We start from the raw sequence: 13092 nt of genomic DNA on the forward strand, positions 1-13092 counted from the left end.
GTACTTTGTTCTCACCCACTCCCTTTTTTCTCAAACTAATAATTATTTTGAAATAAAAACACACATATGAAAGATTGTTATTAATTCCGTAGCCATAGAAGATCATAAAGAATTCTTCTAAAGCAACTACTAGGTGGGATGGGGATGTAGACACAATTTCAATTTTCAGTGAAGCAAATCTGAATGAAATGGATTCTTCAAACAGTCTTAGCAACAAGGAACAACTTGATTTGATTGGACTGGGTCAATTGAGATAGGCTTGGTTCGGCAAATAAATCATTCACTTAGGAATAGGACAGACTTGAAAGCCATGGGTTAGTGGTCCTCAAGACCCCATTATTTTGAGGATTTCTAACTTGATTGTGAACATTTCAAAGTCAAAAGGGTCAAGAAATGCTGGATCTGGGACTTGGTGTGCCCTCTAGTTGGGTAACGCTTGTGGGGTTTTAATCCCTTTATTTCATCAGAAAAACCTGAAAAAGTGTAGGGCCCTCCCTTCCCTTCTCTCTGATATCATCTATCGGATCAAAACAGCTCACCAACTACCATCAACTTACATTATCTAGTTTGGCTTTGTCTTAGCTGTTCTTCCATCACATTTCTTCCCGTCACATCTCCTCCTCTCTTCTTTTCATTTTAGGTTTGAGTTTCATTTTGATCCTAGTTTTCATTTCGTATTTGTTCTTTGTTGGTTTCTAAACTATTAGACATCCTCTCATAAAGTTGCAAAACTATTGTTTTGATTTTGTATTTTGAGTTTATTCCATTTTAGTCCTTTTATTTTTCAAATATCTAGATCTAGTCTCCCTATTTTTAATAAATCTTGAAAATAGTGTTAGTAAATCTTTTATATTTTAAAAAAGGTCTATTGTTATTTCCTTTATAAGTTTTGGAAATATATTCACATAATTGTGTCGGTTTTTTTCTTAAAATTGTGATTAATTTTTTAAAACTAATTTTAATCTAAATTAATTTTGAATAACTAAATTTAAAATATATTTAAAAACAAAGACTAATTTTAAAAGATTGTGCATAATGCATCTTTCAAAATTAGTGATATACTTTGATCATGGGTTATAAATAGCACCCTCCACAATGAGTTATTCTACTCGTATTTAGACAACTAGTAATATACTTTGATGTTTGATGTTTGATCTTGGATTATAGCTATTTGATGTTTGATGTTTGATCTTGGATTATAGCTATTTGATGTTTGATCTTGGATTATAGCTATTCATTAAGCAACCATGTTATCCACCTCTACACCATAAGGTATTAAGGAAAAATCACCTTTATATAAAGACAGTGATCCTATTCCTAGGGTAGTGGATAAGCATAAGAGCTATCAAGGAATTTCACTTCACTTGTGTAGTTTATATGAAACTTCCAAGTACTCGATCAAAATTGATATTTTAACCCGATTTTGTTTTATTAACGGTTTATTAGTTTCATAGGGTATTAATGTTTAAATGGTTGGTGGACAAAGAAACTAGTGGCAATAATTGAAAAAGAAATTTAGACCTATTTGATGTTTCTTTGGTTTGAAGGAAAAAAGGAAAAGAAAAAGAAAAAAGCATAGTTTAGTTAGGAAATAGTTGAATGGAAGTCTAGAAGGAGGAGTTCCACACGTGTACCAATTGTTTGTTTAAATTTAGGTTGAAATTTTCAAAAAGGCTAAGAGATTTTAAAATATTAGTGAAGTTGTGATATTGGGAAAGTGATTGATCCAAAAAAGTGCTTCAAAATTTTTTGTTTCCTTTTTATATTTTCAAAGAAATAGTCAACTCTTTGAAACCATCCTTTTTTATGAATAATAAAATCTTATAATCCAACTTACCTTCCTCCATTGATAAGGACTTGTAATTAAGATCCATTGCCTTTATAAATTTTAGTACTTAGGATTACTAATATCCACTCACTGTGGATATATATATATATAATATACACACACACGTAAGAAATACAAATGAATATGTGGTTAATAATGATAATTGAAAGAGAATTGTGGTTTTGGGGTATTTATTTTTTAAGGTTTTTTTTTCAATTATTTTTAGTTCACCCTGCCGAATTTAGGGTTTAGGGTTTTTGAGGTACAATAATATGTATCTGTATTTATAAAAATATTACGAAGACTAAGAGTGACAAAGCTAAGGGTTAAGAATTTTTTTAATATTTTAGAGAATTGAAACTAAACACCATATCTCATAAATATTTCTATTTAAATTTTAGGTGTTCAGGGGGAAAAAAAGTGTAGAGAGTTGTGAACTATGAGAAGTTGAAGCATAAATTAGATTTTTTTTTTTTTTTTTTTTTTTTGTGAAGTCTACAAACTCCTTTGAACAAAGAGTGGAGTTTACTATTCCACTCTTTCCAGCTTCTGTTCTTTCAACTTGTTGTGCCAAACATCTATCTTCAATGGAATTTGTTTTTGTTATTCATCTTAACTCCACAATCTCTCCTATTTTTTGAAGCTTCAAACGTGTATAAGTAGTCAACATGTGCTGAATTAAAATGAAGCTAATTAGCGACTTTGAGGTTAGAAATTCAATTCTTTTACTTCACACGTGGTTAAAAAAAAACGTTTAAGTAAGACCCTATGTATAAGAATAGATTGTTGATAATTACATTAAATTCCTTGAGATAGAGAAGAAAACTACATGTTAAATGACCATTATTTTTATTAAAAAAAAATCGCCTAAACAAAATGTACACTTTGAAGATCATACAATAAAAAAGAATTATTACATAATCTTAATAAGCAAGCAAAGAAAAATAGACGAGCGTATTAATATCTTAAAATCGAAAATGTTATGACTTAGTACGTGGCATATGTCTAACTTAAGTAAAAAGTTTCAATGTCAAAACGAGATTTACTTCTAAAAGTTTAGAGTTTTAATTGACATAACTTTAGGGAAGGAAGAAAGAAAGAAATTTATTAAATACATTTATTTTTTCAAATGATTACATATGTGTATATATATATATATGGAAAATGAAAGGAAGATATACCAACCTTTGTAAATGGGTTAATAATGGTTGTCATTGAGGGGGAAAATGATAAGAAATAAGGTGGGAAGGTATAAAGAATTAAGAATGATACAAAGTTGGTTTTGTATTTTGACTTAGAGACCATTTCTTGTTGGTTAGGCCAATGACAAAAAATCTCTTAACACTTTGCATTTAGAACCCTCAATTTCTACTCTTCTTTATTTAGGCCCCCACACTTTCATTTATTTATTGTCTCATCTCATAATGTATATTTTCTTTAGGGCCACAAAATGCTTCCTAACAATAAAATATAAAGGGCCCACACTTTTCCTTTTTCATTCTAATTATATTTATGTATGAATGATAAAGCATATGGTTATTTGAAAGGTTTGAAGTGTTCATACTTTCTTTTTGTCACATTGGTTTTACTTTTTCAGAGGAACAAAATTCCAAAATTCCATCAAATCAATAGCTGCACATTCCAATTCTATATCTTTTGCTTCCTCCCCAATCTTCCTTTAATTTATTTATATTGCCTTCTTTACTTTAAAACACACTAGATTAATCTATTTTGGAAGTTGTATTAATCACATTTTTAATATTAATAATTTGTATCTATTTGAATCTTTGTTAGGAAATGGTAATTAATTACAGAGGAAAAAAAAGAAAAAGTCAATTAAATTAATTTTGGACAAACAGTAGTATGATTATGATTTTAGTTGCAATTATACTTTCAAACTTAAAATTGTTAAAATTAGGTCTTTCAACTTCTACAAATGTTAACATTGAGTTAAATTAGACTTTCAAAATGACATTAATTGTATAAATTGTAACATTTGTTTAAGTTTGTGGGTTCAAGTTTATCATCCATAAATCTAATTTTTACAATTGAAAGTTTGCGAGTGTAATTGCAACTGCCACTATTATTTATGGGTGATATTTGCAATTTATCCGTTAATTCGTAACACTCTTTTATTTGAGTTAGTTGCAAATATAACAATCAAAATCAAAATTTTAAAATTTTGCAAATATAACTAAGTTTATCTGTCTATCACCAGATCACTATGGATAACCATATTGTTGGTGTTCTATCGCTAATAAACCATGATCATACATGTTGATTAGTGATATATAAGTTTATCACTAATATAATTTGAAAAAACGGGTGCATCAAACGAAGGACACAATGTCACAAACAATATATTCAACATGAGGGTTGTTACGGAAGCATCCAGAAAAAGTAATGACACAAAGATTGATAACTCAGTTCAGTGCAAAATCACCTATGTTTGGGGACAGTGTGCCCGATGGAATGAAACTTCACTATATAAAGAGTTTGGCAATTATAATGAGAGTACTTATTTGTCATATTTCCTCTTTCGTGACCTTCATATAGCTTATTCTTCATCATTTCAACTTAGGCTTCCCCTAAGTTTGAGCTCCCCTCACTTCTACAAAAATGTTTTATCAAGCGTTGTATGTGATCTCTCAATACAATATGCTTAGGCTCTTCTTAAGAGTGAGATCCCCTCACATTGACTATGTATAGGCTCCTAAGTACAATATCAATATTGAACCAAAAGTAGAAGGGTTTTCAATATCAATACATAAAAGTTGAGGTTTGACAAATCTCAAGCTCAAAATTTAATATGGTCCTTAGGTTTTAAGATTTATCCCCTTTAACCTTAATCATTCATTAAACACCCACTTCCAATCATTTATTAATAATTTTAAAATAATTACGAAATGAACTTAAAATTTATAATTTTTAGTATTAATTTATGTTTCTTTTAAATTATTTAATAAACATTAACACTAGGAACAAAAAGTAAGTATTCAGTGAAATGTTGATATTAAAAGTGTAGATCATAAAATCATCCAAGTAATAACATTGAAACATTTTAAAACTGATTGATTAAATTGGAAAACAAATCTAAACTTAAAAGATTAAATGTAGAATATTTTGAAATAAAAAAACCAAATAAAAACTAAATAAAAAACCAAGAAAAAAAAAACAAAAGTATCATTATCCATTTTACCTTAAAAACTAATTTATAAATATTACACAATATTCTTTCAAATTAATAATTCCCAAAAGTTGAAAGAAACAATATAGTTTCTTCTTTCTCTTAATAGAAAATCATGATGTAGTTTGAAAATCACTACTACACAATTTATTGATTCTTTTTTTGGTACATTTAGCTTTAGCTTTGTTGTTTTCCAGATACCTTAAAAGTAGTTTCTACCTTTCTAGGACTCAATTTTAATCAACACATGTTTTAATAAAACACTTCACTTTTCTTTTATATATATATATATATATATAGTTTCCATCTATATCTATTTCTTTATAATAAATTCCGACATTCTTTAATAAAAATTTACGTCTTATTTACGTAAATATACTTTTAACTTTGATTTATTTTGGTTTTATAAATTTTAATTCTTATATATTTTCATCTATTTAATTTTGAAAACAACTATTTTGTTTTAGATTTTTCTATTTTTTATTAGAAAGTCGTTCTACTTTCTATTGTTATCACAATTCAAAATTAAACATTGAATTACATTGTTTATATATTCTTCCTTTATTGTGTGTAAAATTGTGTTGGGATTTTTAAAACACAGATTCTAACATTGATTTTCTTAAATTACATGAACTAATTTATACCTTGTGAAAGTTTTAAAACCAAAATATGTAAAATCCAAAAAAAAAAAAAACAAACATAGACTAAAATATAATTTAAACCTTTTGTAAACAAAATAAATTGTTCAAATGTTTCCATTCCAACAAATTTTGTTAAAACCCCGATTCCTAATGATAACTAATAAGAATACATTGTTATCTCATTTTGTTGCATTCACCAAATATTCCACAATTCATAATAATAAAATTAAATACATTTTAAAAAGTTTTCCTAAAATCTGAGAATTTAATTTCAAATATATTTATATTTATGTAAATGAAAGGTTAGGAAACATTTCTAAATATAACAAATTGAAATTAGTTTATATATATAAACCTAATTTTTGCGTAAACAAAATATTAATAAATTTAAAAAATTATTAGGGAATGTATTGATTGTTATTATATGTACTAATTAAGATAATAATAATTGTTATGTAATTAAAATATTAGAAATATCCAACATTAAAGACTGATTTAAAAAGAAAGAAAGAAAGAAAGAAATAAATAAATATGATGATGATGATGATGATGATGATCATCTTCCATATATACATTGCATATAATTTCTCCATATATTTAAAAATAAATATGGCATTTATAAATACATGTGCTCATTAATGAAATTTCAAGCAAAGTATGGCAAATATTCATTTCTCTTATTTATTTATTTATTTATTAGGGATTTTATTATTTCTATAAATATATAATTGTAATAAAGACATTCTCCTCACCTGGTCAGACTCAATCATACTCATCTTTTAATTTATTTTCATTTTCATTTCAAAACTAATTCCAAATTATGTAATTTAAAAATACTAATCTTATTTTAATTTTGTTTTTAAGATTATTATTTTATTGGATAAGGGTTTTAATTTATTGTATCTACAAGTTAAAAAAAGAATATAAAACATTAGGATCTAATCAAAGAAATGGATTTGTACGGATAATCATTCTATTTCTCTGTTATGACTATATTTTTTTTATCGTAGTGACGTACCTTTTCGTGGATGGATGTGATTTAAACCCTAAATATGAAAAATTACAATTTAAAATTAACATTATAGATGAACTAAGATTATAAATTTCTTTTATTTGGATATTGTTTTGTTAAATTCATAATGTTTCCAATAAAAGATAGTTAAATTTAAACTAACATGTACCAAAAGTTTGTTAATTTTGATGATTAGATTGAGTAAGAATTTAAAATTTAAATCCTAATTTAAGATATTTTGCGAAAAAAGTAAGGTGAATATATTTTAAAGAAAAAACTAATTTTATAAAAACCACTTCTAACTTGAAAATTCTTATTTGGTGAACATTTTGAAAACTCAAAAAAAAAAAAAAAACAGTTTTTAAAACTTGTCCATGTGTTTTAAATTTGGTTAAGATTTCAACTTCTTCACTTGAAAAAGACGTAAATTATAGTAAGGAATTAAAAAGAATTAGAGTTGGTTTTTGAAAACAATAAACTAAAAACGGAAGGCCTAACAAACATAGCCTTGATTTCTTGTTTTTAGATTTGAAAACCAAGTCTATATACATCTTTTCTATATATATATATATATTTTTTTTATATTTTACTAAACATTTTAAAAGATGAAGCCAAATTCTAAATCCTATAAAGAGTAATTCTAAAAATTCCTTTTTATTTTTGAAGTTTAAACGAGAGTTTGTACCGACTCAAAAGAAGAAAATTATGGAAACGATAAGAGAAAGTAAACTTTTTTAACTTTCAAAAACCAAAAACAGTTAATAATATATTTGGATTATAAAAGAAATGGAATTGGATAGTAAACTGACATTTGAAATTAAAGGTTAGCATATGATATTGTGTTGTATGGTTTAAAATATTTGAAATTGGGTTACTAAATATGTAACCTATGCATTTTCTTTAACTTAATATTTCTTCAATTTACTTTCTTTTTCCAATATAATAATAATAATAATAATAATAATATTATTATTATATTAAAAAAAAAAGAAAAAAAAAAATAAAAAGAAAGAAAGAAAGAAAAGAGTTTGATGGATGTCGTATTCATATTTAAGATATTATAGCGATAGTAGCTTAATTTTAAATTATATTCTTAAAAGAAAAATAATTTTGTTGGGTAAAATTCAAATATGGCTGAATTATAGAAAAAAACAATAATAATAGTATACTGCCCTTTCTCTATCCAAAGTTACCCCAATATTCATTTTATTTTTCTTAAAACATTCCAAAATAACCAATAATTCTTTTCAATTTCGCATGAAAGTTTTAAGATTAACAAAAAGATCTTAAATTCTATCTCTCTAAGTTATATTTTCATTAAATAATAATAATTTTCTGTATTCATCTTAATTTGCATTAAAAGAATTAAAAAAAGAAAAAAAGAAAGAAAAGAAGGAATTTGTTAAATGTTTTTTTTTTTTTTATTTTTTTCCCTTTGATATTGCAATTTGAACAACTGCCGAAGAGAGACACGCGGTGGTAAATTCTCCCAATAAAAGGGGCTTCCTCTCTAGGTTTTCCATCTCAACCATTTTTCATCTCCATCGTCATCGTCATCCTCATCATCATCACCATTTCTAAATTCCTTCATTTTCATTCCCCTTCATTTTCTCATCCTTCTCTCTCTCTCTCTCTCTCTCTATTCTCCCTTTCTTCCATTTCCCTTTTTCAATTCCGATCTACCTTCAATCTTCCGGCGTTGATTTAGCCTAGTGGCCTAGTTTCGGCGGAATTCCATTTCCAAGCTCTCAATTTTCTGTTTGGTCGAACCAAAATTGATCGACTATTAATTTAATTAAATCCCTCCTCTTTCATTTCGGTATTTCTCGATTAGGGTTTCTGGTTCGTGATATGTGAAAAAGGTGTCTCTTTGTGCGAGGATGCCAGCTACGGATTACCAGGGTTCGTCGGCTGCTTTTACCAACATTGGCCGTCCGGTTCAAGGTATTCGCCGTGATCAGCTTTACGCTATGGATGGTTCTCCCACGTCTCCTGAGCAAGATCTTGATTTCTTTCAGAAACAAGTTGCTGACCGGTTTTTGGACCTAGCATCGGTTGGTCCTGATGACTTGCTTTCCCTATCATGGGTTCATAAGCTTTTGAATTCCTTCTTGTCTTGTCAGGAGGATTTTAAGCTTGTTCTCATCAGCCACAAATCTCAAATCTCTAGACCCCCTTTGGACCGTTTGGTTGCTGATTATTCGGAGAGAAGCGTTAAGGCGCTTGATGTTTGTAATGCGATTCGTGATGGGATTGAGCAGCTCCGGCAATGGCAAAAGCTTTTGGAGATTGTTCTTAGTGCGTTGGATAATTGTAATAATCAGAAAACTCTTGGTGAGGGGCAATTTCGTCGTGCTAAGAAGGCTCTTATTGACTTGGCTATTTGTATGTTGGATGAGAAAGATTCACATACCTCTGCTCTTGCTCATCGCAATCGTTCTTTCGGACGGAACAATGCCTCGAAGGATCCACGGTCGTTGGGTCACTTTCGATCGCTTTCGTGGAGCGTTTCGCGGTCGTGGTCGGCTGCGAGGCAGCTGCAATCGATTGGTAACAATTTAGCAGCCCCTAAAGCGACTGAGCTTTTGACTACAAATGGGCTTGCAGTTCCTGTATTTACAATGAACATGGTGTTGTTGTTTGTAATGTGGGCGTTGGTGGCAGCTATTCCTTGTCAGGATCGCGGCTTGCAGGTTCATTTCTCCTTGCCTCGAAATTTCCCGTGGGCTTCTCCAATCCTTCAACTCCATGATCGAATTGTGGAGGAGTCGAAGAAGCGAGATCGAAGAAATTCATGTGGGCTGTTGAAGGAGATTAATCAGATTGAGAAGTGTACGCGTCTCATGAATGATTTGGCAGATTCAGCTCAATTCCCATTGGCAGAGGAGAAAGAAGCAGAGCTGAGACAGAGAGTGCAAGAGCTAACCACAGTTTGTGATACTCTGAGGACTGGATTGGACTCGTTGGAGCGGCAAGTGAGGGAAGTTTTTCACAGGATTGTTCGTAGCAGGACTGAAGGGCTTGATTCTTTGGGACGAGCAAATCACTCTGAATAGAATTTGTTGGACCTTTAAAACAATGTTCTACTTTGGTTTCCATGGTTTCTTCTAGGAATAAGAGAAAGAACAGAGGATGAAAATATGAAGACGAGAGTGACAAGTTACTAAATGGTGAGGGGACTCTTTGTATTTATTTACTCAAGCGTATATTGTGTAAAGAAATTTGGATTTGAAAAAGATTGGCATGGATCTCCTCCATCTGTTGGTATTGGTAATGTCATATTGTTTTACAATGCCATATTTATCAGCCCACGGTTGACATGTATTGTTCATTGTTATTTACACAGTCTCTTGATCCATGTTTTATACAATTCTGCTGGAAAAAAATGACATTACTATCAAAAGTTTCATTTATCTTTCGATAATAGATTTGTGTTCTCTTGGTGTTCTTTCTTTGAGATCCTGTGAGTAAGCTAATCAAAAATGTTCATCTCCTATTCATTGATGGATTCTCTTTGTAATCCTCTTTCTATCCCATTGTAATTGGCATCCCTTGACTTATTTTATGAGATGGGAAGCTCTTCACTTCTTCCCAATTAACATCCTTGGAAAGCATCATATCATCCTTTCAACACGAAAGGTTTCTCTGAGCCCTTCTTTCAATTCTACCCCTCCACTTTTGAAATATTATGTTAAATCTGGATTACATTTTGATATACTGAAAACAAGGAATGGAATGTTAGTGTTTATTGTACTACGGCTGTTCTCAAGATCAGGAGGATACAAAAAGTTCGATGAACGTATTGGACAATTACTTTTCAAAGGTGTCTTATCTTCTGCCATGACTAGCCCACCCCCTTTGCCTTCCTGTTAATATTACAAACTTGAAATTAGGGATTTAAAAACTGCATGCATAACCAAGAAGTTCTGTTTCTGACCAGATGGATGGATTTGTTTTTAGTTTGTTTGAACTTCTTTGTTAAGTTTGCCCCATAGCATAGGGTGGGAGAAAATCTATCCTGCACTACTCTCTTCGGTGGCTACAGAGGAAGAAAGAAGGATATGGTGGTCCAGGTGATTGTCGTGTCCCTTGTTCTGTGGTCATGAAAAATCGTTACTGACAGAATTGAAGAAGGTCTTTGGTTGAAGCTTTGACAATTTGATTAAACTTTCTGGTCTTGTGATTATTTTATTGTTGAGATCTGATCTTGATTTGGTCTTCTACAGGATCTGCGAAGTTCGAGGAATGCTGACCCTTGAAGGAAAGAGAGAGTTTGACAACTTGGTCAGCATAATGGTAAGATTTGTTCTTACACTTTTGGTCAAAGTCTAAATTTGACTTTGAAAATTATCCTAACCAACATATTTTGACTTTATCCTCTTCGATTTAAAGAGTGAAATCCCTGCTGGGTTTGACTGTCTCCTTTTTCCACAACACTTATTTTACAGTGCTAATCATAAAAGTTACTCCATACGTTGCACTGACTGTCTGAGACTTGGAGTTTTTAGTTGCTTTGTTTGCCATGAGGAAAAGACTTGTTTGCACACTTCAGTTGGTAGTTGAAATTCAATGTTTTTGTTCTTTTGTTTGGATCTTGAAAGGCTGATTTTCCATTCCTTGTCTGTTTCTTCTTCTGCTTGAGTCATGACGATTCTCTGTTATGTTTAAGCATAGCCCTTTGGATTAATTTTAGGCCATGCTTGTAACGAGATTCTATCTATCGATAGTTTTATTCCACCATCTAAATATGATTAGATTACTTTTGATAGCGTGTACTTATAATTATGGATCTATCACATTTATTGTTATCGTTAGCGTTACTATTGTTACCGTTTGACAAATTCATATTTCTAATAATGTAACAATAACACTAGTTATGGTAACAATAACGATAACATAATTTTCAAACATAATTGATTGATCAATCATTACATATCAGTTGATTGTGTTTTTTGATTACCAATTTGGCATTGGGTCTTAGATGTTAGTACGCGTAGGTAACACAAGTAAACGACCTCAATTGTAATAAAACATGTTCCACTTTTTCTGATTGCAATTGGTTCATTACGTTTCACATAGGGTAAACATGACCTTCCTTTTCTTTTCGGTCTCTTAAAGGCTCTCTCCCATTCTTCCATTTCTTTTCGGTCTCTTAAGAGCTCTTCTCCCATTTAAATCCGGTGTTTCTGCCTCTAACTTGATGATGTGTATTATGTTGCTAGCATGTATGTGTGTCTTTATTCATTGATTTTTATTGGTATTCTATCTTTTTTTGTAGTATTATCATTCACATTCTAGATGAACCCCTTCTGAAGAAGTCACACGATTTCATCAAAACTCCACCGAGGTCCCTTCTCTTATGGAGTTTGACTTCTTCTATGCATCATTTCTAATAAAGTAAAACCTTCATCTAATTTTTTTTGAGGTGCTGGTTGTTTGAGTACAATCTTCCCCAGCTATTCCTTCGGAGGAACTCGACAATATATCAAATTCCATGATGATCGGGGTCCCTCCTTTGGTAGACTTTGACTTCTATCTACCATACACATTGCAGTCTAATCTTCACTCAAATTTTTCTTAGTGCTGGTTTTTTGTGGTATGGCTTTTCTGTAAGAGATCCCTTATGATAAAGAAGTTGACATTGTAACGAATCCCTCTTAGGTCCCTCAATTTTGTTGAGTTTTGACATGTTGGGAATTCTGGTTTCTTCTTGGCCTCCTCGATTCTATCCTTTTAGGGCATCCCTTGCTATTCTCTCCATAGTTGATGAACTGGGTTGGGTCCTACAAATCATGGGACAGGGTCCCATTCCTCATAATCTTCGATGTTAACTCTCTCTTTTCCATTAACCATTAGTTCTTGATATTCTTTTCATGATAAAGGAAACTAGAGTACCCACCAAAAATCATTTTCTTTCAGCATGATAAGACACCTGTGATTTTAGGTTTACAAATTTGACCATTCATTCAGAATCTTGTAAGATTCTTAGACCCAGAATTTAATGAAGTTTGGACGTTGGAGCGTTTCGCTAAGGTGACCTACAATAAGTTCTTGCCAATAATCATGAACCAAATTATTAACCCGAAAGAAATAATGAAGAACGATTAGACTAGGTCACAATCTAAGTTTCCTTCATAAATATTGGATTGGATTTTCGAACTTGAATGAGATTTGGGTATATACAAATAGCATCTCCATGGATAGAGAATAATGGAGATTTGACCCTAGGAGATAGAGTGGGCATTGTTGCAGGTTGGGATAAGATTGAGAAAAATATTGGACTATTGATTTTATTTTCATTTATTTGTTATGAGTAATTTAGTGTTGTTGTAACTTTATGAATAGTTTTCTTCACGAATTTGAATAATTAAAAAGTAGTATGTTTTGAGAAATATGGTTCTAAAAGAGTCATCTTATAGTACAT

The 13092-nt window shown here is 30.5% G+C and overlaps 1 protein-coding gene across 3 annotated transcripts; it reads left to right on the top strand.

Annotated features, from left to right (window-relative positions):
* Positions 1-8150: 8150 nt before the first annotated feature.
* LOC103485612 (protein ROH1) lies at positions 8151-13060 on the top strand. 3 transcript variants are annotated; one of them, XM_051081897.1, is made up of 3 exons: positions 8151-9838; positions 10895-10964; positions 11947-13060. In XM_051081897.1, the coding sequence occupies exon 1, from the start codon at positions 8549-8551 to the stop codon at positions 9722-9724; it is 1176 nt and encodes a 391-aa protein (XP_050937854.1). In that variant the 5' UTR covers positions 8151-8548; the 3' UTR covers positions 9725-9838; positions 10895-10964; positions 11947-13060. The 3 variants fall into 3 exon arrangements, with proteins under 3 accessions (XP_050937854.1, XP_050937853.1, XP_008441509.1); XM_051081896.1 differs by lacking the exon at positions 11947-13060 and adding an exon at positions 11117-11268; XM_008443287.3 differs by lacking the exon at positions 11947-13060 and having other exon boundaries at positions 10895-11268.
* Positions 13061-13092: the final 32 nt, after the last annotated feature.

This window comes from Cucumis melo, chromosome 3, assembly GCF_025177605.1.
Source record: "Cucumis melo cultivar AY chromosome 3, USDA_Cmelo_AY_1.0, whole genome shotgun sequence".
Lineage (NCBI taxonomy): Eukaryota > Viridiplantae > Streptophyta > Magnoliopsida > Cucurbitales > Cucurbitaceae > Cucumis > Cucumis melo.